Here is a 26,752-nt window from a genome sequence, read left to right as displayed (position 1 = left end):
ATTTAAAAAAAGCTAACTGTAAAACAGCCTCAGGGAGGACCTTCAGGAGGGATTCCAGAAGAAGGCATTGTCATCATAGGAGATGACAGCTCTATGCATGCTATTGCCCCTGAAGACCTCACAGTGGGACAAGATAAGGAGGTGGAAGACAGTGATATGGATGATCCTGACCCTGGGTAGGCCTAGGCTGATGTGTGTCTTTGTGTCTTAGTCTTTAACAAAACAAGTTTAAAAAGTAAAAAAGTGAATTTCAAAAATAGAAAAAATATTATAGAATAAGGATATAAAGAAAGAAAATATTTTTGTACAGCTGTACAATGTGTGTGTTTTAAGGTAAGTGTTATTACAAAGAGTCAAAAGGTTAAAAAATTAAGTCTATAAAGTAAAAAGTTATAGTAACTGGCCGGGCGCAGTGGCTCATGCCTGTAATCCCAGCACTTTGGGAAGCCGAGGCAGGCGGATCACCTGAGGTCGGGAGTTTGAGACCAGCCTGAGCAACATGGGGAAACGCTGTCTCTATTAAAAATACAAAATTAGCCAGGCTTGGTGTTGCATGCCTGTAATCCCAGCTACTCGGGAGGCTGAGGCAGGAGAATCGCTTGAACCCGGGAGACAGAGGTTGCAGTGAGCCGAGATTGCACCATTGCACTCCAGCTTGGGCAACAAGAGTGAACTCCGTCTCAAAAAAAAAAAAAAAAAGTTATAGTAACTAAGGTTAATTTATAATTAAAGAAGAAAACAATTTTTTAATGAATTTAGTGTAGCCTAAGTGCATACTGTGTTTATAGTCTATGGTAGTGTACAGTAACGTCCTAGGCCTTCACATTCACTCACCACTCACTGAACTCACCCAGAGCAACTTCCAGTCCTGCAAGCTCCATTCATGGTAAATACCCTATATGGCGTACCATTTTTAATCTTTTATATCATATTTTTACCATCCCATTTTTATGTTTAGATACACAAGTACTTAGCATTGTGTTACAATCGCCCATGGTGTTCAGGACCAGTCACATGCAGTACAGATTTGCAGCCTAGGTGTGTAGTAGGGTACACTGTCTAGGTTTGTGTAAATATATGCCATGATGTTCACACAAGGATGAAATCGTCTAATGACACATTTGTCAGAATGTATCCCCATGGTTAAGCGATGCATGACTGTACATGTGCTCACTGGGAGAGCTCAAGGGCCCCCACAGCTATAGCTTTATAGGGTGTAAAGCCTCTATGCATTTGACATGCTGTTCCCTGTGCTGGTCAAGCATGTCCACTGACAAATGCCTACCCATCCTCAAGTCTCTACTCAAAAGATGCCTCCTCAGGGAGGCCTCCCTGGACTCCCTTAGTAGATTTACTAGTCCCTTCTTCTACCCTCCCACATCCTTCTATGGACACCTCCAGGACCACAATTGCCACATTGCATTGTAACTGCTTATTCCCTCAATAAGATGATAACTATCTTGGGACAAGGGACTATCTAGCTTTTCTTAGGAAATTAATCCTTAGCATGCTGCCTGGAATGAGTAACTGTCAATAAATATCCCCAATTCTCTGTTAAAAGGAAATGCTGGTCTCAACCAGACACTAGAACAGACTGTGTTCTTTAATGATGACTGGATGAGTGGAGGTACCCAACTGTTGCCTGAGAGTGATGTAGTATTTTAACATCGGGATCATTAAACAGCTCTTCCTGCAATCTCCCTTGCTTTAATTTAAGCCAATTTCTGGTTTGATTCCTCATCGAATGGAGGACTGAACAGCTGCCTCCTCATCAAACATCTTTTAGCTACTGAAGACAGCAATTAAGTCACCCCTGGCCTTTGCTTCTGCAGTTCTTCCAGCCTTTTCACCGAAGATCTTGGTTTCTAAACCCTTTGATCATTTTGGATGCTTTTCTGTGGACTCTCGGATTTCTATGCATCTTTTGAGAGTGTAGTGACCCGCACTCGGGTCGTGCCTTCAGCAAAGGCCTGATTGATTGATGTGCAGTAAGGAGGGCCTGCGAAGATGACTTCCTTTGCTTGTCACACACGCCATTAACCAGGCTGGCCCTGGGCAAAACCCAGTGGAGGATAAACATTTGGTATCTTTCCCATGTTCTTTTGTGTTTTCCTCCCTGGGGTTCTTTCCCCCACTTTAGGCACCTTTCATTCAGCTGTTCCCTCCTCCCTTTCTGTATTTGTATACAGCAAGTACAGAAAGCTGTATTTGCGTCTTAATGGGACTTTTAAGTTGTGTTATTACTTGGCCTTAAGAGCACTGATATCTATTGACTGGTTGTAGAATAAAAAGTGTGTATATCGTTTGCAGGATTCAGAAGGAAAATAAGGGAAACACTTTAGGGTAGAGAGCTCAGGCTAGCAGCCCTAAACCCTGCCCCAGGAGCAGTCAGTGACCACGCCCAGGTATAAAGGTGGCTAGTTTAAGTCCTGGCCATGCACTTCTTGATCTGTACATCTTAAGCCAGGAAGACTAGGTCAGCAGGATGTGGGATTAGGCAGGCATGCCTAGGTCATAGCACATATGACGATGGCAGGGGACTAAGTAGCAGATTCCTATCTTCTGCTGAGGCCCTCTCAAAGCTTCCAGGAACTTCTGGTTTAGGGAGTCACTTCTCCACCTGCTCAGACCCCACCTTGACAGCTGCACAGCCCAACTGAACCCAGGAGAGCACCAGGGCACCACAGCTAAATCTGTGTTCCTGCCAGACCCTGTCATGTTTGTTTTCCTCCATGGGTGCCATGACCTGGAAAGCAGCCGCGGTGATGCTGCACCCGACCTCATTCTTGCAGCCACTAATTGAACAGTTTGGAGGGAACTGTGCCACAAAGCAGCCCAAGGGTGAGAGCAGATGCAGCCGATTAATTACAGCTGGGGAGATGCGAAGGGCTGCACCAGGGAGGCGCTGGAAGGCCCAGGGGCTTGGCAGCCTGGGGAGTGAGTGCTCAGGTGGGCTGTTCCTAGGTTCAGCCTCAGGCAGAGCCTTGTCAGGGCAGGGTTGGGGCCAACTTCAGAGTAGGGGCTTATCGGGGCAGAGGAGCTTGGTGGGAGCTTCACAAAGCCCAGCTCCCATTCTAGAGACCCTATCTTCCTCTGGTTGTATCTCCGGGCTGATAGAGATAGCGGGAAAGAAGCCAGAAGCAGGGCTTCAGCTCCAAGGTATTGAAGATTCTGAGAATGATGGCTGCTGCTTTCACATTTGTTAAGTGCTTATAATGAGTAAGGAATTGTGCCAGGGGCTTTACATATTTTATCCCACTAAGCGCTCAAAACAAGCTGTGAGGTGTTATTATCATTCCCATTTTTCAGATGAGAAATAATGTCCCAGAGAGGTTAAGTAACTTCTTGAAGGTTCCACAGTGAGTGGGGCAGAGCTCAGCCAGGTTTATCTAACCGCTGCTTTTTGCCTTACACAGCACTGCCCCAGGGGAGACCCCATCCTTGGTCACCCACCATGAGAATGCATGCCCTGGCCTGCTCTTCGCTTCTGTCTGCTTAGGCACTCCAGCCCCTTTCCCTTTCTTCCCATCTCTGCAGCAGGCTTAAGATGTACAGATCAAGAAGTGCATGGCCGGGACTTAAGACATGGCTAAGGCCATGCCTTGCTTTCCAAGGAGCTCTGGAGTTGGCCTTGCTGGTCACTGCCTTTACTCCTGCTCTCTTTGGCTCCCTGAACTTCTCAGCATCCATCCCCACTCCTCTCTGACCTCACCCAGGCAATATCCACACTCCCCTCTTGGCCTTGCCCCTTTGTCTCTTCCTGTGCATGTCTAGTCTCCCCAAACAATGCTGGGATTGGGGACTACTGGCTTTCTTCCCATCTCTGCAGCAGGCTTGAGGAAGAGCTAGGTGCCAGCTCCTTTCTCTCCTCTGGCTCTGCAGATTGACAGTTCTATTTGTCCAAGTGAGCTCAGGAAAGAGATGAAGGACTGGTTTGACACTGGTCAAACACAGGGGCTCTTGAGTCAAGTAGCTAGCTGCAGGTCAAATTTCAGTGCTAAAACTTATTCTCAATGTCACTTCAAGAAAGTTATCAGACCTCATAGTGCTTCAGTGTCCTCATCTGTAAAATGGGTCTAGTGACAATACTAACTTCTATTTCAAAACAGTTGCTTTGAGGTCGAAATGAGATGACATATGGGAGGTGCTGAGCTAAGTGTAAGCTAAGCATTCAGTGAAAGTTAGCTATGATTTTTCTCATGACTGTTTTATGATGAAGAAATCCAGAGGGAAGCTGGGTTAGCTGAGGTCCAAAGGAAAAGTAGCTTTGTTTTCACGAGCGTCCTGTGCAGGTGGAGCCTCTGCGTATTGTTCTTGGTGGGGACTCAGGGCAGGGGCAGGCAGGCTGACTCGAGAAGGGGAGGTGGTTGGTGGGGACATTGCCCAGCGTGGCATTGGCTGCCCCTCTATGGGCCTGCACAGCTCTCACCATGGTTTCCAGCAGGTGATCAGTCCCCCACACTGGATTTGTAAAAGGATACAGGAGAAACTAATGTCAGAGCCTCGCAGAAGGAGAAGAGGTGCCGAAGAAGCCACTCCAGAATGGTCTCAGTCCCATCAGCCTCCTCAGCGGATGTTCATACTCTGTATTAAAAGCTTTTGTGTCTGAGATTGGGATTTCAGGAGGGTTCTGCCCTGAGGAGCCCCCTAATCAGGACCAACAAGTGAGGACAAGTCGAGGATGTGTTGACAGCTTCTCCCCTCTTTCCTAATCCTCTCACTCCTTTGACTTTACAGGGCAGTGATGCCAACTTTGTGGCCGCACATTTTCATTCCCTCCTGGCTTCTAAAGACACCTGGATGCTGGGTCTGAGAAAGCAAATTGTGGCATTCTTTTCCACTTGGAGTGTATGTGTGTGTGTCTGTGTGTGTGTGCCTGTGTCTGCACTCCTCACAGTAGGCTAGAGCCCAGCTGATGAGCTCTGTAGGAATCTATGGCATTGGCGGTGCCAGCTCTCCTGCCCGGCGTGAATCCTTGCTGGCTCTGTCTTAGCTGATAGTACATTCAAAACCTAATTGTTATCTCAGTAGAGTAACTCCATTATTCATCCTGACACCATCCCCCGTTAGCTGTTTGTTGCAGTGATGTTATATTAATGAGGCCTGCAAATAAATGAACGAAAGATCAGAGTGCCGGCTTGTTTCTCAGGAAAGCTGGCTGACTTATTTATTTATTTGTGGGGGACTTTGCAGTGAGTCACTCTGGTCCTGGGCAGGTGGCTTTTGGCCTTTCCTGCAGAGATTTGGTGCAGCCTTGCAGATAAATACTTTTAAATGTCCCACAGTTTCCCAAACAGTTTCACAAATGCATTTGCATCTGAGAGAATCTAGGCGAAACCAATCTACTTTAAATTATTTGTGAAAGTGGAGAACAGGAGCCAGCAGGAGTGATGGATCATCTCAAACTATTAAGGTATCAAAAATTATTTGAGCTTGGTTTTGGAGGCCAGTGTACATGGTTTTCTATAATTGATTTTCTTTCTCAGTTACATGTACCTAAGATACGTAAGATAATGTTAAAGAGAATTTATATTCCCTAAGCATGGACTAGGGAGGTGTTGGAGAAGTTACTGAGGCTGAAAAATTCATAAAGTAAAAGCTACATGGTGGTCATTGGAGAAACAGCTGTTAACCTAACACCCCCACTGCCTGGCATCAATGTGGCCTTATGGTGCAATGTGCCAGGTGACTTCAGGAACACACAGGAATGTTCTTTCACATCTTAAGGGTGGTGGGTTCCTGGTCACACCAACTCTGGTGTTCATCTCCTGCATCTTAAGCCTGATTTGCCTTGGCTTCACCCTGATCTCTGTTCTTGCCTGCAAGTGTGAACTACCTGGGCCCCATTGTCTGGCCTCTCCCATTAGGCTGAGATGTTTGAGAGGTCAGAGCTGCCAGGCCAGGGAATCCAGCTTTCACTTTAGCTTAATGGCCATCTCATTGGTGGGCATAGCCAAAAAAACAACCCAACTGAGTGTGATAGCTTCAAGAAATAACTGGGGTAGAGGTTAGACTAATGCTTCCCCCAAAAGGCAAGAAGTGACTGCCCCAAGCTCACATGCACCCCAATATCCCCTTCTTGTTTTTCCTCCCACTCATAGGAGTAAGTGTGGACCTCATTATGTTTAGGAAGACAGTTAGGTGAAGATTACTTTAAGGCTCAGTACAAAGGGTAGCCAATGTTCCCAATTTATCTGGCATCTCTTGGTAAGTTCCAAGAGGATTCTGATCCTGCACGCAGAGACATTTTAGGTACTCTTGGGGTGGGATGAGGTGGGGAAATGTATAGCCAAGGAATAGCCCTCCATCCCCCTCACCATGGTGTGGTGGAGGAAGTCAGCCTTCTGCTCTGCCACTAACCAGATGTGTGTGTGACACTGGGCTAATTCTTTACTTCTCTAAGAACTGTTTCCCCAACTCTTAAGTGAAGATAATAATAGCCAACTTGCAGGGTTGTTTGAAGGAGTAGGCTCAGAGCCTGGCACATGGGAGAGTCTTATTAAAGGAAGCAATTATCATGAAGACTCCCAGAATTAGAATGTTGGCTGGTCTGCTCATGTCCCTTGCCTGAGGTCCTGAGGTTAGTGTCCTCATTAACAGAAGACCTGTATCCCTGCTTCAGTCCTTCTACACAGGACACAACTGCAGAGGGTGGAGATTAGAAGTCTGCCCTAGGCCTTTTGGAGGAAGCACAATGGCCTGCAGGGCAGTCAGTTTCCAGCCTCTTCCAGGTGGCCAATGTTCAAGCATAGGCTGGGGCTACATTGGAAGAGGCTGCATAACCTAGCCTCCTTAACCAGGAGTCACATATACATGTGACAGACAACTTCCAAGCCCAGCATAGTTCATGGAATACAGTAGTCATTAATTAAATATTCATTTAATGAGTGAATTAACATATTTGGAATGGTGGCATCTTCCCCCTCTGATCAGAATGCTCACTCTTATGGTTTGACTCTTGTCTCCTCAAAATTCATATGGTGAAGACCTAATTCAGTGCCCTAGAATGGCACCTTCTTTGGATATAGGGTCTTTAAAGAGGTAATCGTATTAAAATGAGATAATTAGAGTGGGCACTAATCCAATATGACAGGGTCTTTATTTAAAAAAAAAATAGGGAGACAGACACACACACAGAGATAGAATGCCATGTGGACATGAAGGCAGAGGTCAGGTTGATGCTTCTACAAGCCAAGGAATGGCAAAGATTCCCAGCAACCACCAGAAGCCAGGAAAGAGACCTGGAACAGATTCCCCCTCACAGCGCTCAGAAGGAACCCACGCTGCTGACACCTTGATCTTGAAGTTCAGACCTCCAAATACATTCAGGTTGTTTAAGCCACCTGTTTGTGGTTCTTTGCTAGGGCAGCCCTAGGAAACTGATACACTCGCTTGGAGTGAAGAAGACCTCTGTTATGTGAGCTCCAAAATCCCTTTACCCTCCCTGAGTTTATCTTCCTGAGAAAATATTCAGTCTCTTCCTTTTCTGCTGGATCCTGCCTACTCATGGCTCCTTAAGAAATGTTTTTCTCTGGGCCTTCCTTTCTAGTCTGTGGCTCCTAACACCCTCTTCTTTGAGGTCCCAGCAGGTCCTGAAGCATAGGCTGGGGGAACAGAAACGTGGCGGGCCAGGCATCTCATGGGCTTTCCAATCCTCTGCACGTCTCCTGTTCCTAGAGTTGAACAGGTGACACGTGCACAGACACCCACGATGACAGCTGGAAATGGGAGCAGCTCAGGAGGCCTCCCATGGGGGATAGCATCATTATCACACCACGAGCTGGCTGAGGAGCAGAAGGTAAGTCCTGAGGGGGTCCTAACCTGAAGTTTATGCAAACTGTGAAATTCAATAGCCTGTACAACTTGTTCTACATGAAGCTGCCATAAAAGATGGGTCCCTCGGGTGGGCCTGGTTGCCATGGAGAAGAAGGGGTAAGGAGGGGTTAAGGAATAACACAGCTGTTTATCTAACTATGCGTGAGCCCACTTCTTTTTCTAACGTAGAACTCCTTTGAGATCATCTCATTTATTTCTCTGCTGTCCCAGGAAGGACAGCATCCATTCCAGCTTCCACTTATTTCCAGGACTGGAGATTCTGCCACCCCCAACTGCCATCACAGGCCATCTTAGAATCCTTCTCTTTTCATCCTTCAAGAAGGATCTTTGTAGTAAATGGCTTCTATTTACTGCACAGAGTGGCTGCACTAAGGAGGGCACCCATTCTGAAGATGAAGGCTGGGGACAAGGAGGTCTGCATCAAAGGGTATGGGCCTCATGGAAGTCCGATGATTCAGAGGTTTGGGGAAAACATCTATGCCAGTGCAAAGGGATTAGCCAAGAAAGCTGAAGTAAAGAAAATGAGTTGGCCGGGCATGGTGGCTCATGCCTATAAATCCAGCACTTTGGGAAGTTGAGGCGGGTGGATCACCTGAGGTCAGGAGTTTGAGACAAGCCTGGCCAACATAGTGAAACCCTGTCTCCAGCAAAAATACAAAAATTAGCTGGGCGTGGTGGCACGTGCCTGTAGTACCAGCTACTCGGAAGGCTGAGGCAGGAGAATCCCTTGAACCCGGGAGGCGGGGATTGTAGTGAGCCAAGATCACACCACTGCACTCCAGCCTGGGCGATAGAGTGAGACTCTGTCTCAAAAAAAAAAAAAATAAGAAGAAGAAAAAAAAATCTCCTTAAAGGTTGCTTTTAGCAAATTACATATTCTTGCCAAAAACACCATAAAAATGAGGTTGTGTCCTTCTCAGAGCATTCTATTGAAAGGTACATGAGGTTGATTTTTCCCATTACTGGCTTTGTTTACTTTCATCAGTTGGTTTAGGTGAGGTCTACCACGTTTCTTCACTGCCCAGTCACTATTGTTCTTGTCATAATTAACAAGTATCTTATGGGAAGGTAGCTTAAGGTTATGTAAATATCCTATTTCTCATCATACTTTCAGCTACGAATTTTAGTGTTCATTGACCATTCTTTGCCTGAAACAATTATTACTTGTGTACTGTGCCAAATGGTGATTTCTATTTCCGTAATTACTTCTACATTTTTTAGTTGGAATCTAGTGTAAAGAAGAGCTTTTCTCTCTATTTATTTATTTAGAGACAGGGTCTTGGCCAGGCATGGTGACTCAAGCCTGTAATCCCAGCACTTTGGGAGGCCAAGGTGGGCGGATCACTTGAGGTCAGGAGTTTGAGACCAGCCTGGCCAACATGGCAAACTCCACCTCTACTAAAATTACAAAAATTAGCCAGGCGTGGTGGTGCATGCCTGTTGTCCCAGCTACTCAGGAGGCTGAGGAGTGAGAATTATTTGAACCCAGGAGGTGGAGGTTGCAGTGAGCCAAGATTGCGCCACTGCAGTCCAGCCTGGGTGACAGAGTGAGACGCTGTCTCAAAAAAAAAAAAAAAAAAAGTTAAAAAAGAGACAGGGTTTCGCTCTGTTGCCCAGGCTGGAGTGCAATGGCATGATCATAGTTCACTGTAGCCTCGGACTTCTGGAATCAAGTGATCCTCCCACCCCAGTCTCCCGAGTAGCTAGCACCACAGGCATGCACCACTACACCCAGCAAAATTTAGAATTATTATTATTATTTTTTAGAGATCAGGATTCTGCTATGTTGCCCAGGCTGTTCTTGAACTCCTGGCTTCAAGCAATCCTCTCAGCTTCTGCTCCCCAAAGAACTGGGATTACAGGTGTGAGCCACTGCAGCTGTCCCCCCATTATTTATTTACTTGTTTGTTTCTTTTTTTCAGGAAGAACCACGGATTCTTATTCTATTGGTGAAATCCACGGCTATCAATTTTTATGTTCTTGCTCAAATTGCCCAGATTCGGCTTCTGAGATCCCCTTCAAGTTGTGTCAGGTGCCCTGTTGATAGGTACCATACAGGTATTTTTGGTACTTTTGCCAAAGTAATATATAACCTGAATTTGATCATGAGGAAGCATTAGACAAATCCAAATTGAGGGACATTCTACAAAATAACTAGCCTGTACTTCTCAACAGTACCAAAGTCATAAAAGACAAAAAAAGACTGAGGATTAAAGGACTAAGGAGACATGACAATAGAATGCCACATGGGATCCTGGATTGGATCCTAGACCAGAAAAAGGACATCGGTGGGACAATTGGCAGAATATTAATAAGGCACGTTTATTAGATGGTATTATTATATCCATGCTAATTTCCTGATTTTGATAATTATACTGTGGTTATGTAAGATGTTAACTTTGGAAATCTGGGTGAAGGGTATATGAAAGTTCTTTGTACTATTTTTGTACCTTTTTATAAGTCTAAAATTATTTCAAGAATGAAAAGTTAAAGAAAGAGACAATGACTTTCACAGGGAAAGGAGGATGGGGTAGGGGTAGGAGAAAATGAAAAGAAAAAAAATATTGAAATGAAAATAATGAAATGAAAGAAAATATTCCAGATAATCATGAATACAACATTCCAGGCCTGGATGCTCCCTCCCCCATGTCCTGTTCAGAGTGACGTCCCCCGAGTGGCTTGGGACACAGCATGGATTTGTCTCTCTCCAAAGATGCTCCTTCATTTCACAACAGCCTTGACTTGAAAAGTACCAGCAGGAGATTGGGGCCTCTGATGCCTGCTGATATGTTCACTGGGAAAATCAATTACAGCATAATTACCTCGGGGGGTTAATTAGCCTCGTGTAGCCTGGGTGTCCTCTGTGAACAGAGCAGCCCGTCAGCCCCCGGTCAGCGAGCAGGGGCGGCTGAGGCAGAGGTTTCCCAGTGAGAAGCTTGCCTTCGGCTGGAAAGGGGCCCCAGCCAGTTGGGGAGTGGATGGTGCAGCTGCTGGGGCTGGCAGAGGCGGGTGGTGCTGATAGAAGCAAGTCTCTGCCTAATTTAAGCTCCCCTACACCACGGGTGCCCACAGATGTAGAGACTGACAACTGCAGCAGCAAGAATTACAGAACAGTGCAAGTTCTCAGGCCAGCAGTGGCCGGAAATCACTCGAATCAGGGGGAAGGCATGGAGCCCTGAGCAGCTCAGGAAGCTAGCTGTCTGAGGGCAGAGGCTGGGGCACCACCAACAACCCCTGCAAACATTCTCTTCCAGAGACATAAAGACACAGGAGAAAGTCAGGAGGCACCATCCCTGGTCACGATCAAGAATAAAATGGGATTGAAGTAGCTCTGTCTTTGAAAGGCAGTGTCTGTGCTCTCCTAACTCCTCTCTGCACAGATGAATGAGGGCCTGGATGCAGTAAGAGCTCTCCCACCGACAGCCCTGCATTGTCCGGGATATGGTGTCTTGTGGATGGATTGCATCTATCTGGTCTATGAAAGGTCCGGATATGAAGGAAGGGGAAGCACCACTTCTTCTTTTATGTTACTTGGGAATATTGTAAAGAATTTAAAAATGGTTTTATAATTAAATACGAGTTCAAATGCTGGCTCTGCCACTTATCAGCGGTATAAACTTGGGCATGTCACTCAATTTCTCTGAGCCTCATTTTCTTCATCTGTACAGTGGGGGTGAGAATACTTATTTCCCATGGTGGTTGTGAGGATTAAATGTAATTTACTCACATTAAATAATTTCTACCTCTTCAAATAACCTATCTGTAGGTTAGCAGCACCCATTCTATCTTGAGGGTTTCTTTTTAAAACTGATCTGGGGTTTTGATATAATCATAGAGATGTTCTAGAAGTTTCCCAATATTCTGTGACATAGGTGAGGACCAGAGTTGCTTTCCTTGGCCAGCAGGGAAAATGAAGCAGGGAAAAGGATGGTGCAGCAGCTCAGGGAAGAGGCAGAAAAGGAGCAGCCTCTTCCTCCTTTCTTAAACATGCAGATCACTGGGTACCTGCCTGGGCCTTTATTCCTAGCCACCACCAGGAAAGTGCAGTTAGTTTCAAAGCATGAGTGACAGTTATAGACTGGGGAGCAGTGAAGAGGGAGCACAGAACACAACCAAAGTTAAATACAGCGACTCCTCTCCCAGGCCATTTGAAACCCAAGCAATTGCATTTTCATCCACATCATCTTCCTTTGAAATTTGCTATTTTGGAAACATCATTTTTTCCCCAGGATAATTAACTTCCTTTTCTTTCCATTAAAATGCATGAAAAAATTGGGACGGGGAGTAAATCCTGGGAAATGGCACGGTGGCTAATGTAGTGCCTGCCTTTACTCTCTTCTTCCATTTTCAGCTTTGCAACTCTGAGCTAATTGCGGCTCCTGAAATCACATTTCTGCTGAGAAAAGCTAAACCTGTTTTCTGAAATGTTCACCCACCATGGAGCCAATTTCTCCTCCTCACTTGGCTCAGCCAGCCTGGCAGGGAGACTGGGCTGGCTCTGCCTCCCTTGTCGTGTGCACGTGCACACCAATGCGCTTGTACATTCATGCGCAGGCATGAGGATGCGCTTCCATACACTTACCTCTTATACCTAGACAGGGGCCGTTAAGACACACGCGAGAGGTTTCCTACACCCCCCCACATTAAACTCACTGTACGCCAATAATTTGTCCACAGAGTATCAATTTGCACTCCTCTCCCACTGTCTTGGGGTCAGCTCTTGGCCGCCCCTTCCTGCTCTAGAGACTTGTAGGACTTACCTTGGTGATTTGAGGGTTGGAGCACTTGACATTGTGGCTGGACCAGTCGAGCCAGGGGCTGGAGGGGCTGGTACAGTGCTGGTGGAGGGTGCACCTGCGCTCGCCGCTGCACCAGCCACACTCAAACTTCCGGTCGGCCTTGAGGCAGAGGCCGCAGCTCTCCCGCTGGGCTGCACACTTGTAGAGATGGACTGCAAAGAGAGCAGGTGGTCACAGATGAAACCAGAAAGGGCTGCTCACAATGCACCCTCCTCTTGCAGGTGTGATGGAAATGATAGAAACTCTTCCCCACCATGGATAACACCACCAATCATCATTATCATTGCAAGAATGACTGAGGAATTAGTAAATTGAGCCTCTTACCAGTCACTTAAGGGCACTGGGAAGAATAATATTATTTAAGAATTCTGGCTCTAGATTGAATCAGATTAGGGCTTTAATTGTGGCTTCACTACTTCCTAGCAATGTGAGAGAGGATTCCACCTCCTTGAACCTCACTTACCTAATCTCTAACATGAAGATAATCATTGTTTTTTTGTGAGGTTGGAATAAGATACTGTATATTAAGTGCTTAGCACAGTGCCTGTAACATATCTGATGCCCTATATATGTTTATTATCTTTTCTTTGAACTCATGCTATATTCTTATGCTGCCATCTCTCTTATTCTCCACTCTCACATATGGTCCTCATGCAGGAGGTAAGGGCTGCTTTCCTCCATTGAAGGAAAAATGAGGCTCAGGGAGAGATAATGACTCTTAGAGCTTAGTAAAATTAGTGACCCAAACTGGAATCTTCAAACTCCAACTTGCTTTGCTGCTTAATGGTAGGTCCTGAGAAGTGAGGACTGTGGTCTGGCAAACTGGAAATTGCATGGGTTTGAGACAGGAGTCAGCTTGGGGTTAAAGAAAGGCCAGGTGGCTAGCAGTGAGGGAAGCATTGCTGATTAAAAAAAAGGGGGTGACACAGTCTGTTCCCAGCCCTTATGAATGGAGAATATGTCCCCAGAGAGGGCAAACTGGCTATTTAAATAGTAACATGTGGAGTGTGCAAACCCTTTGTCTTTGCTTTTGTCTCCTGCCGACTTTAAAGTGCTAGTATAACCAGCGAATTAGTGAACTGTGCTTCAGGTTCAGGAACCTGGTCTTAGCTCCTTGCCTGCTGAGATTTTGAGTTACAAGTAGAATTCTCCAAAAGCAAAACACGGAAAAGTCATTTTTCCACTCTTTTGGTCAAGCGCATGCAAGCTTTCAGGACCAGGTGGTATGCCGTTGCTGGAAGTGAGACACATGCCCCAGGGAAAGGGTAATTTTAAAATTCTTCCCATAGGTCCTCATCCTGTTCCTCTGCTATGTCCAGCATCCTTTAGTCCCAGCTGCAGGGCCTGTATTTAAATACCCTCATGCTTATCGCTTTGTAAGGTAGAGGGCAGGGAATGGGAATCTTAAAATGAATGAGTACACACTGAGCATCTATAAATATGTACCACATGGTTCATACCCATGAGCTCATTTGATCCTCACGGTGACCCTGAGAAGTGGGCATCCTTCTCTCCACTTCACAGATAAGGAGACTGGATGTAAAGGGGAACAGTCATTCATCTGAGTTCACACAGCTGTAAGTGAAAGAGCCAGCAGGTGAACCCCGCTTTGCTGGATTCTAGAACCTGAGTCTTTAAACGGTGTGGTCCTCTCCACCCAGCCCAATGCGCAGCCGGCACAGACACTCAGGCTAGTGGGTGGAGGTGATACGAATGTGAAGACAACGCTGTCTGTGCACTCTCAGAGCTTCTTCAACATTGCAAGAGTCACAAGTAGAGTTTCCGATGCAACAGCTCGGATGTGGCTGCTCTCTAAGCTCCAGGTGCTAAGGCAACCTCTGGGATCTAAGCCCAGATCCCCAGCAGGGAAAGTGTCTCCTATGTTTTAGCAGTGAGAAAGTTTGGCCTGGGTATGAGGAGAAATAGAAAAAAATAATCCTCCTGGCTCCGTTCCTTTCTCCCAGTCTAAGTAGCCTCGATTTTAATGGCAGCATTTGGGACAGGGAGCTACAGCCCTAAAGATGCTGAAAAACTTGCAGCCCCTGCTATGGCCTTGCCCCCTACCCCATCTCCATTGGCTGACCCGTCAGGTGGAAGCAGAGGCTTGTGACAACCCTAGCTACTTGAAATGTGGCAAGGCTTGTGGCTGAGGGTAGGAGGAGTGTGGGGGATAGGAATATATTCCAGGGGGGAAGGAGTTTAAATCCTACAGTGGCCTAAGTAGCAGATCCTCACAGTGATGTGGCTCAGTTTGCGAGCTCTGAAATTAGACTGTCTTGGTTCCAATCCCAGCTCTTACTATCTGACTCGTGGCCCATTTCTTAATTTCTTTGGGTCTCAGTTTCCTCATCTAGAAAATGAGAATAATAATAGTACATACCTCTCAGAGTTATTGTGATGCTTAAGGAAAATAATCTCTAATAAATTACTTAGTGAGTGTCTACCCATCACGAGTCCTCATCATATTGGAGTCACTTTTATCATTCTCGAGAGCAGGGTGGAATCTTGGCATTTGCTGCACTGAGGGTCGGGCCTAACTGGCACATGGGAGGAGCTCGACATGAGTTTATAGGACGATGAATAAGGGTCACCCTCATGGAGCACCCCTCCTTCTTCAGCCAGATCCCCTTCCTGAATTCTTTGCTCCTGATGTGAGCTGGACTCTGCATGCTGCTCTCTCCCGCCCACCTCAGGAACTGGAGAGCAGCCTTAAAAACCCTCTTTGTGCAGTGATTGTGACCAGGGCCAAGGACAGGGGAACAAGAGCCTGACTGGAAACAATATCTCCATTTCCAGGGAAACTAGCCAGACGTTCCTGCCTGCTGTTCTCCTAGGTCAGGTTCCACAGACACTTCAAAGCCTGCAGGAGCCAAAGAATAACGTGGATGGGCCGGCGGCCGCCCGGCGGATGCTCTGGTTGTAATAAAACAGGGCTCCCAACAGGACTCCTTTGATGGCTCCAAATGTTGCTTTAGGATCCTCTGAAGAGTTCCGCCGACAGAGGGAGTGTATTATTCATGGCACAGCGGCTGGCTGGCTCTGATCCCTCTAGCCCTAGTCTTTCCCGGGGTCGTGAAAAGATCAAACTTCTACCCGGAAGTAGCCGCTTACCTTTCAGGTCCTGAGGGTTGTCAATGATGAAATTGCCGTTCCACACCACAGCGAAATCCACGGCCAGATTGCTGATGTCCATGCCATCATACTGGTACTATAGGGAGACGGGCAGAGGCACGGGGCTCATGTGGCCCTCTATCACAGGGGTCAGGGATGCAGACAAACCCTGCATGCTGCTCAGATTATTATGACGCTCTTTCCCTGAATCCCAGTCACTAATGCCAAGAGAATCCCACCCAAGCCTCCTAGCTTGGCATTCAGTGCCCTGCATAATCGGATGCAAACTGACTCCTCCAGCTTTCTCCTCCACTGCTCTCCCGTGGAAAGCTTTGAATCTACCTTTCTCCAAACACATCTTCTTAAGTCCCTCTCTGTCTTTGTTGAGTTCCTATCTCATAAGGAATGCAACCGTCTCCCTACAACCTCCATCCTTTTAACCCACCCGTATTCTTCTAGCCCAGCTCAGCTCTACTTTCCCCAGGAGTCCTCTCCCACAACCCTGCAGATCTGCCTCAAACTGTCCATCCCCTGGTGTTGCCACTTTCTGTCTTGCACTGGCACTTTCCAGGATCTGCTGTGCCTCTTTTCACGTGTCTCCCTAAAAAGTCCATGTGTCTCCAGAGGCAGAGCTAATGCCCTCTTACTACTCTTGTAAGGCCGAGAGTCTCATCGAGCAGTCACCTGGCCAACCCCTGCGGTGGCCCTCTATTTCCGCACGAGCCTTACTTTAGCCAATGGTCCACTAGGGAGAAGTGCCCACAGCTTTCCGGACACAGACCTCATCAGCCCACAGCTTTCCGGGCACAGATCTCATCAGCCCTATCGTTAAAGTCCTCTAGCTGTGGCCAGGAGTCTATGACTTTCTCTCTTGTGCTGATCCCACAGAAGACATTTAGCCCCTTCACACTTCAGAAATAACACCCCTGGGTGGCCAGTCCTGGCACCCTGTGATGGAGACCTCAGGGCATCTTCCCGACCCCCCACTCTTCAGCTCTGAAGGGCATGTCACTGTCAGCCTTCTGCTCCCGCCCTCCCCTGCCCACTGCCTCCCTTTGTTGTGTCCCTTTTCTTTTTCATCCTGCCTTCCCCTTGCGCTTGGCGGCCTTCCACCGATTACAAATTCTATCAAGCGCCTGTGACCTGGGAATCTGACAGCTCCCTGATAAGAGGCCCAGATTCCCTTTATCTCTCCCAGGCGAATTAGCTTCCCTCAACACCTTTGTCACATCCTCCCCTCCCGCATCTCCAGCTGACCCCCCACAGTCAGAGACAGGGAGCTGGCAGATAAAAAGATCTTCTTGGGGTTAGTATTATAATTAAACACCTCATGCTCTCTGTCTGCCATTCTGGATTGGTTTAACCCTTGCTGCTCCTGAAATTCACTGCTTCCTGCTACCCCTCCCCTCCTACCTCCCCTCCTCCCATCTCACTTCCTGTCCCTCTCTTCTCCAGCTTTTGCCTGTGGAGCACCCTCCTGGTTATTCACTCCCTGAACGGGGATGTGGAATGGGGTGTAGGGTGGAGTTGACTCGCTCTGGTTCAAGTTTCACTGAAGACAAAGAGGTGCTCTTTCAACTTCAGAAAGGTCCATGATGTGATTATTTGACATTGCACGCCTGTATAAAAACATCTCATGTAGCCCATAAATACATACACCTACTGTGTACTCACAAAAATTAAAAATAAAAAATTTAAAATTTAAAAAATCAACTTCAGAAAGGGCACAAAGATCTCAGTGTCTGCCATGAGGGTCCTCACGGAACTGTCTCCTCTGGCACCAGTCACCTGCCCTGCTCTGGCTGAGCGGCTGGGGTGCTGGCTGGCTCCTGCGTCCCTGGGGATGTGGGCTCAGCCTGTGAACCTGGAAGGCTCCGGAAGCCAAGGCTGGCCATACTGAGGCCCCAGCACGAGTGTGAGAGGAAGCCCTGCTCCAGGCAGGGCCCAGCCTGCGTTTTCTTACCGAGCTGTTCTGACACTGAACGCTGGAGCTGTTGAAGCGCAGAGCGGGGACCCGGTGGATGGCTCCTTGTATGTTGAGGACACACTCATAGCCTCGCTGGCCGGACTGCGGCTGGGGCAGATTTCGCGCCTTAAGGGTGATTGGCTTTACCTCCCCGACTGGAATCAAGATCTCCTCTGTGGGCACCAGCTGGGGACAGTCCTGGGGGAACAAACGAAGAGGCTCCATCTGTCCCCTGTTCATGCTGTCCTACGTGCCTGGGACAGGCAGGCCCCTCTTGTATCAGGTGGGCTGCCCAAGAGCAGGATATTACCTCATGTAAGGCCCGTGGAATGGGCAGGGAAAATGGAATCGCTCTTAGCTCCTGGGCTTTGATATTGTCATCCCCGTCCCACAAGTTGTCCTGTATCTGCTGTGTGTGTTACAATTCAGGAATTAATTTTCAAGCACAGTGTGGCAAGCTGTGGATTTTATCTCCTGAGACACTGGATAAAAGAGCCTCCACGTGTCCCTGTCCCCAACCTGGCACCCCTACCTCTGGGTTTCATCCTGTTCCCCAGCTCCAGATACTCGGCCCCTTGCATTGTCTGATGCCGATGCCTGGGGCATCTGTTATCAGCAGCTTCAGCTTCCCAGCCCCGACTGAGCTAGGCTTTCCAGAAGGTGGATCAAGCCCTCCCAGCAATACTCTAAACACTTGCTCTGTTTTTCTTTTTTAAATCTCATTTCATTACCAGGCCCTGCGTGAATGCCATGTTGCTTTGGAAAACAAAACCAAAAAAGAAAGTCTTGGTAGGGAGGGGCTTTGGGAAGGACCATGAGAGAGAGACAGTGAGAAAGACTGATTTATGGAGCTCCATGACTAGATGCTGATTTTCCACTAGAGGTCAAAGGGCCACCCCACTGTGCCAATCTCCTCTTTCTCCTTCTCTCCTCGGGCAGATGAGCCTGGTAGCCCCTGGCAGTGATGATGTGGGAACCACCTCCACAGGGAATCACTAGGGGAATTCTCACAGGAGGCTCCCCTTTCTCTGTCCCCTTCTCCTGGGCAGTGGTTCTTAGGGGGAACTTCTGGGAATGCCTGGGGGCTGATGCTGCTACAGGGCCTGCAGAGGGTGTTACTGGCATTGATGCCAGGGGCCAGGATTGCTGGATTTCCTACAAGGTGTAGGACATGTTCAATGACAAAAATATTGTCCACCTAATGGCAAATGCAATAATTAAGAAGCCTTGTGCAATGCCGGCACAGCCTCACACAGGGAATCTCCTGTGGCCACCTCTTGTCATGGTGTGGCTCGGGCTGTTGCCTCTTTTCTCTGGGCCCCACTTGCAAGCCGTTCAGCATCTGGCCCTTGCCTACCTCCCTCTGAACTCTGTGGTTCTTGCACATAATAGTCCAGCCATACTGAATGTATGGTTAACTCTGAGATGCCCTCTCCCTTACAGGATCTGCCTCTGGCCCTTTGAACATGCTTTTCCGTCTATTAGAAACACACACTCCTGCCTGTCTTCCTCCTGCTGCTGCCCTGCTTCAGCCCCTCTTTTAGTTGATTACCTCTTCTTTTACTTTTTTGGTTTTTTTAAATCATCACCTTCTCTGAGAATTAATAATTGATTACCTCTTAATCAGCCTTCAAACTCAGCCCAGTTTCTTCTCTGCAAGGCCGTCCCTGCCCCTGTCCCTGCACTGGCTTCAGGATGGGTTATGAATATTCACCCATGATTGCTTTTGACACACAGAATTACAATTTCTTGATTTGCTTTCCTCACTGGGCTGTGAGCTTCTTGAGGATTAGGCTGCATCTTACTCACCTCCATCTCCCCAGTCTTTCTGCCAGTGCTTGACATGTAACGGACATGTCAAGCATGTCATTGCTTGTGGGAGGGTAAATAGAAAATAAAATAAAGCAACCTGTGAAAAAATCTTTTTTTTTTAGCTCCAACTTTGTAGATTCTTTAGAGATGAGGTAAAGCCTGCCTTCTGGGCTTGAAGAGACTTGAGAAGGCATTTGGTTCTCAAAAGCTGGAGTTGGAAATAGTCATGGGTTTTGGAGTCACATGATTTCTAAAGTGGCATGTCCACATTTACTAAGGATAATTTACTACTGACAATTTATGAAGAGCCGGATCTGGGGGAAATTCTGCACAGAAACCTACCTAAGAGGGTCTGGACACACCGGCAGGCTCACCAGTGTCATCCCTTGTCAGCTGGCCACCTGCATGTGAGGACTCCAGGCAGGCACGGCCTCCACGAGAGAGAATCACAAGGCAACCCCAGAACAGATGGGTCCCTGTTTAGGAGCCAGTCACTCAAGCTGCCAACTCATAAACTTGCTCTTTACTGCACTTTCACTTTCATTCCCTGCAGGCACTCTTGACAGACTCTTTCATATATTTATAGCCAAAAAAAAAAAAAAAAAAAAAAAAAGATGAGCACCACTTTAGGGAAGCCCAGGCATCTCATAGAAAAGGAGATAACACTTCCTGTTAGCAGCTAAAATATCTGCATCAAATCTAATGTTAGAATTTAAGTTAGAAATAAGGCTGGGGTATAATGGTCTCTCTCGCACTCTCTCTCTCTCTCTCTGTGTGTGTTTGTGAGAGAGAGAGAGAGACAGACAGACAGACAGAGAGACAGACAGAAAGAGAGAGAGATTTTCTTACTCCGAACCAGCTGATGAATTGTAAATGACGAGCAGTTGTTTTTCATCTCTAATGAGCTTAGACAACAAATTCAAATTTCAGTAGCAGGATCTTAAAGATGTGCTTTTGGAAGTATGATGTCTGGGGTTAGTAAAAAAAGATTGTTGAATCCTTTCAATGTGGACCAAAAAAAGTATACTTTTATATAGATGTTATGTGTAATACCTATATATAACACATATGTTATCTATATGTAACACACACACACACTTTCATCTTTTAGGCTGGGCTAAGTCCAGTCCAGCCTGGAGGTTGGAGAATCATGAGTAGACTTTATGAGTACTATTACATGAGTTTTTTTTTTTTTTAAGGGATTCTAGAATTTTAGGAAATTTCCCATGGTCTGCTGTTTCAGACTTTTTAGAATCAAATTTAAGGGTAACAATTAGGGTCTTCCCAAATGCTGAACCAGGCCCCAAGATTGCCCTAGTAGAAAAAGAATGTCTTATGCTTTGTTTCTTTATTTGGCAATTGCTCTCAGGTCAGACAGAATAGGATTTTTCCCCTTCTATTCTCTAAGGCAAAGGAAAGAAGCGGTTGGTGCCCCAGGTATGCTTTCTTCATCTTGGGAAATGGGAAGATACAGGCCTTTCGGGTTATGAGATGATTCTGGTGAGTATATTCATGAAGGATCTGTGAATCTTGGGTGGAAATTGCAGTGGTAAGGGCTGAAAGTGGGTGGAGGAGACTGGACCCCAAACAATTGCCAAGTTGTTGAAACTTCAATATCTGTGGGGTTTGAGGATGGTGAAGGGTTTAATCAGATACAATGAGGCCACTTCCAACCTGTTTGCTTCTGTGGGTATACACACACACACAGGCACACACATGTGTACATACACATACAGTACCTGTCTTATGAAAAAGAAAGCAAATCATCCTAAGATGCTTTTCCTGCAGAATGTTAAGACTGTTGTTCACATTCTTAAAATACTGATTGCTACCGCGGATCCTCACAGCCTTCTGAGTGATCTCTTTGGGTCATCTTCTTTCTCCTCTGTCTCTAGGCCAACTGGAGCCAGGATCACCTTCTCAGCAGCAATCTTAGTTTAAACCAAGACTTAAACTTGTAGGAATACCCCAGGGGTGGCGGTAGGCTGGGGAAGAGGAAACACAGCTGCAGGGAGAGCAGGGACCTGGTTTAGGAGCCCTATGAGTCTTGGGCTCACATTGCCCACCTGTTCAGCTGTGCTCTGCCAGCGTTCTGTGCTGGGGACCCTTTAGCCCTCTGAAGCGACTTCTCCCATGTGGAAATGGCATTATCTTCACCCACTGGACTTCAAAGAGAGAGCAGCCAACATCCTGGGAAGCTAATCGGATTTATTTGGTTCTATCTTTCCCCTGGGACAGGGCATAAAGGAGATATTTATGTATCTACATCTCACTAGGCCTGGCTTAGCCATGGAGGGAGATGAGCTTTAAAAGCTGAAAGCCATATATCCTCCTGTGCACACCCGCTTGCTAACACCATGTCACAGCCTGATCTGGCTCAGGGAGGAAGAGATTTGGGGGGCCCCCATCAGAGATCTGCTGTGCTCTGAGTGCTGGAAAGGTCTGACTCATTACCTTAAGAGAGCTTGACAAATGGTTTAATTGAAAGTCAGTTTCCTCCTCTATAAAATGGTGCCAATAATATCTGACAAACCTAGATTGCATGAAAGAGGAAAATCAATGTGTGTCGTAAGTGGTAATATGCTGGATTAACAATTGTTAATATTACCGCCTATTTGTTGTGTGTGTGCGTGTGAGTGTGACTGCAGAATCAGTGGACTTTCACTTATTCAAGGTCAGCTTGAAAAATTGTCTCTGAATCCTAATTTCTGCATTTATTTGATGATCATAGGAAAGCTGTTTAACTTATTTAAGCCTCAGTCTATTCATCTATAATATAATCCACTTCATAGAGTACTTAAGGTTAAATTATATATATGCTGCATATATAATAAGTACTAATATTTTTATTTTTGAATTGCATTCGTTCTAGCACAGCTGTTCTTCATTGTCAAGCCTAAGCATGGAATTGGTCCATCCGCCTTCTGGAAAGATGTGGGCAGATTTACCTCATATGCTGGCTGTCTTTTTATCTGGAAATGGCACCACTGACCCATCTTCTATGGGCAGTTTCTCCATCTGTGGAGATGGATTTGTGCTGGCCCATCCATAGCCTGAATCCTCATGACCAATAGCAAAGGACCAGGTTGAAGTCAGGCCAGCAAGTGTGGCTGTGACCATGGAAACAAAGCTCATGGGCCCTGATTTTCTGTAGAAAACATACTGTACTCAGCTTTTTTGGATGTCTGAGTTCTCTGTAGCCTTGGGCAAAAACCCGAAATTTTTAGCATTCTGGTTACTACAGATGTCAAATATAAATTATATGAAATGGCAGGGCTGTTGCGAGAATCCATTGAAATGCCAAATGTCAGTGGTTCTCAATCTTTAGCCTCATCTGGGATGGGGCCCAAGAATTTGAATTTCTGTAAGTTCCCAGGTGATGCTGATGCTGCCGGTCCCTGGGCACACTTTGAGAACTCCTGGCACATGTGAAGAAATTATAAATGTGTGATATATTAATGTTGCTATATTAATCAATGGAGCTAATCAGTTATATATTGTTTCTAGGAAGCAGACAGACATAAAATTTTGATTCAAAGTTGGGAAGGGAGGCTTACTGGAATTCTAAAAGAGATATTCTAGGAACCCCTAAAGAGACAGCTAAGGGATTTCCAGTTAGCTGGAAATCCAGGGGATTCTAGTTCCCCAAACTACGTGAAAATATCAGCTGGGACGCCTGAGAGAGTAAGGGAAACCTTACCCAAGTTGGGCATGTGCATCTTTGCTGTTCCTCAAATTTTCAGGGATGGGGTTCTCCTAAAGCAGAACTTTGGACAGAAAAGAGTGGGGCCTAGCTGCTGTTTGCTGAAAAGGAACATGTGGCCAGCTGTGGTTAAGAGCCAAAGCAGTATTTTAGGAAGCCCCGGAAGTGGCCCTGGCAACCTTGCTGGGAATCTGCACCCTGTTTCCTTTCCTGAGCAAAGTTGGGAGCTGGATGGAGTCTGGGCTTCCCTCACAGTCCTCTGGACAGCCAATCCCTGGGGCCATGCCAGGGACCAATGCACACGAGCATAAGAGAGCAGCCGTACACCATTCCTACTCAGGGCAATGGGGAGATGAAGGGAGACAAACGGGACTGCTCTTCTCTAACCCTAAGCCACAGACATCAAGGACAGAAAAGGAAACAAAAAGGAGGTGGGGAGTCTCTGAGTTTGCCCCTAGGTCCCTTTTGGTATTAATTTAATCCCGAGTTGCAGGGAGGCAACAGCTTCTCTTGGCCCAGCTCCGGAATGTTGAATCTCTCATCCATGGCTGAGAGGGAGCTGTATTTCAGTGACTTCTGAATGGTGTGAGGAAGGCCGGGCCTGCTTCCAATTAGCCTGCAGGGGCTCAGCTCTCTGGCCTCCACACACACCCCAGCAGAGTTTATTTATCTTGCTTTGAGTGACACTCGCATGCCCTTGCTTCAGCTGCAGGTCGCTTTCAGGCTTGGCTTTGGGTTTCTCTTGGCCTGAGGTGGGTAGCCTCAGGAGAAAGTGGAGCAGCTGCTCTTTGTTGTCTAGATTTGTACTTCACCCAATCTCTCTGTGTCCTGGGGGCCACCTCAATCTATTTTATTAAGGAACTTTCAAAGTGGCCCATGTCAAGGTTAGTTTCTGAGACTGTGTCTCATACTCTCTCACTGCTCAGTCTTCACCCCTGCCCAGGCCTCCCATGGTGGCTCTGCTGTTCCTGGCTAGGTCTGCCCCTCTAAGCGATTCTTTCATTGGCTCCAAGCTGTGGTGCCCACTCCCACCTCTCCCTGCAGCTCTGTCCTTTTCTCTGAGTGAAAGGACTGCCCCCAGAGCAGTTTCATACCGTTGCAGAATTCCAGGGCTGGAGTTAATCTCCAGTGTCCAGGAAGGCTGGTGTAGGGTTTTTAGGCCAGCTGCATCAAAGCATACCAACTGGCTAGAGGAAAATGCTTTTCTGAAAGGTTCTCAGGGCACTAGATGCCTGGTTTCGTCATGCTGAGGCACCCGTAGATGGGTCTGTTTGAAAAGCCACCTGTGGCATCTATGTTTCACCCTTTCAAGACAGGCAAATTCCATTTTTCTGACTGAACATAACACCTGTTGTTTCATAAACTAAGAAGAGTTCAAAGGGGTATGTGTTTGAGAAACCTTTCAGAGTCTATTTTCTTATGTTTAGCCATGGAAGCAACCAGCACTGCTATCAAGATTAGAAGACACAAGACTCCATTACTTGAAATCTTAGACAAGTTGACACAATTGCCATCAATGGGATTTAAATAGAAAGGTCATTCGTTCATCCATTCTTTCATGCATGCATTCTACAAACATTTGCTAAATAAGACATTGAAGATTTAAAGATAAGATGTAGTCCTTGCCTTCAAGGAGCTTGTAGTCTAGCGCAAGAGGAAGATGTGTATAGAAAGGCTATAGTAGGCCGGGCGGAGTGGCTCACACTTGTAACCCCAACACTTTGGGAGGCCGAGGCGGGTGGATCATGAGGTCAAGAGATTGAGACCATCCTGGCCAACATGGTGAAACCCTGTCTCTACTAAAAATACAAAAATTTGCTGGCATGGTGGCACGCCCCTGTAGTCCCAGCTACTCAGGTGGCTGAGGCAGGAGAATTGTTTGAACCCGGGAGGCAGAGGTTGCAGTGAGCGGAGATCACGCCATTGCACTCCAGCCTGGCGATAGAGCGAGACTTCATATCAAAAAAAAAAAAAAAAAGACGGCAGTTGTATATAAAAATGCTACATTGTCACTTATTACCATTTTTGGATTTTCTAAAATATAGAGTAAGAAATATGTGTATATGCACACGTGCATTTGGGCAACTATGTAAGGTCTCTATAGTTGTTCAAATCCAACTGGCCATGCTGGGGTATGAAAAGCTTTCGACACAAGAAAGGGAGACTGAGCAAGCAGGCTTCACGGTCCTGAGACATGCTATGAATATGTAAGAAAGTAGACTTCAGTGAATAATCATTGAATGGAATACCCATTAGAAAGATAAGCAATTTGATATTTCACTGTGTTAATAACAAAGGTGGGTCAGGTTTAGGGATGGAGTTTCGACTGTATAATAAAACAGGACTTTTAGCAGTGCCTGGTTCTTTTCACTAGCTGATTTTTTCTCACTTTCTACAAGGCCACCCACCCAGTTATACATCAGAGTCAAAGAATCATTGAATTTTAGAGTTGGAAGAGAAGTTGGCATGAAAGAATGGTTGCGAGTGAATGTTCTATTGAACTAGACTATGTCTGCAGCCAAGCAAAGGGCTAGACTCAAAGAATAAATGCCATTTACTACACTCTTCTAGACCAGGGAGTCTGTTTGGTTGAATATGTTTCCTCTAAGCTTTCAGTCTCAACCCCCAGTTACCTTCAAGCTTTTGAATGCATAGAGTCTTAGGAGTCTAGTAGACATAGCCTCTGCCTCTGGGGTCATTTGCTGCTACTTTTTTGAGCTTTATAATAACAGGGCTTTCTAGCATGCAGAATTTCTGGCAAGACGGCCAAGATGGGCCAGGGCAAGAAAATGGCCAAGCCATTGGACTGACCATCTAAAGAGGGAGGGGCCACTCAGACTCACTGGGAATACTGCCATGTTAGGGTAAGCCCTTCTTACCTCTGAAATATTGATCCGGCCCTCCTGGAAGGAGCAGGTGGTGGGGTCATGAGTGCAGAGGTTGCGGTACTTGCACCAATGGCAGCGGAAGGCGCTGTTGACACAGGACAGGCACCTGCAAGGACAGAGATGGTGAGAGGCAAAGAGAAGAGAACAAAGAGGGAAGGTGGCATGTGTCATGATAGAAGTCTGTTAACCTGTGTTTAAATCCTAGTCTCATTCTCAGGAGGGAAGACTGGTGGGCCATCCTCTAGCACCAAGAATTGTGGATTCTCCATCCATGATATTCATGGGAACAGAAAATTGGAAAGAAAATGAGACCAGATAAGAGTATAACTTACAAAGCAGGGGTGTGCTTCTATAAGCTCATGAGAACTGATTATTCACATTTTCAGGAATTTTGCAAGCTGATAGACATCATGGTGGTAGTTTGAAATCGGCCATGGTGGAAATAGTTGCGCCACAGAATTTGGCAATGCTGCAAACTAGGTTTTCTTCTGAATGCTGGTAGCTAAACATTTCCCAATATTTCACTGCTTGTAAAGACAGGGTAGCCAGCAGAGCACAGGGACAGGAATTGGGCAGATCTGATTATAGACTTGCTTCTGCCACTGCCACTGGGGTCACACTGAGTAAGTCACTTCAC

The 26,752-nt window shown here is 46.5% G+C and overlaps 1 protein-coding gene across 2 annotated transcripts in view; it reads right to left on the bottom strand.

Moving 5' to 3' along the window:
* The window catches only part of PLXNA2 (plexin A2), a 247,885-nt gene that overhangs the window by 44,395 nt on the left and 176,738 nt on the right, over positions 1–26,752 (bottom strand). For both annotated transcript variants that reach the window (XM_003831204.8, XM_034945808.4), the window contains exons 9-12: positions 26,107–26,221; positions 17,710–17,910; positions 15,747–15,843; positions 12,597–12,787 (exon numbers count right to left, since the gene is read on the bottom strand). In XM_003831204.8, the coding sequence (XP_003831252.5) occupies positions 12,597–12,787; positions 15,747–15,843; positions 17,710–17,910; positions 26,107–26,221 (604 nt within the window). The remainder of the gene's footprint in view (positions 1–12,596; positions 12,788–15,746; positions 15,844–17,709; positions 17,911–26,106; positions 26,222–26,752) is intronic.

This window comes from Pan paniscus, chromosome 1, assembly GCF_029289425.2.
Source record: "Pan paniscus chromosome 1, NHGRI_mPanPan1-v2.0_pri, whole genome shotgun sequence".
Lineage (NCBI taxonomy): Eukaryota > Metazoa > Chordata > Mammalia > Primates > Hominidae > Pan > Pan paniscus.
The sequence above is the reverse complement of the archived record's forward strand: the minus strand, read 5'-3'. Positions and strand labels throughout refer to the sequence as shown.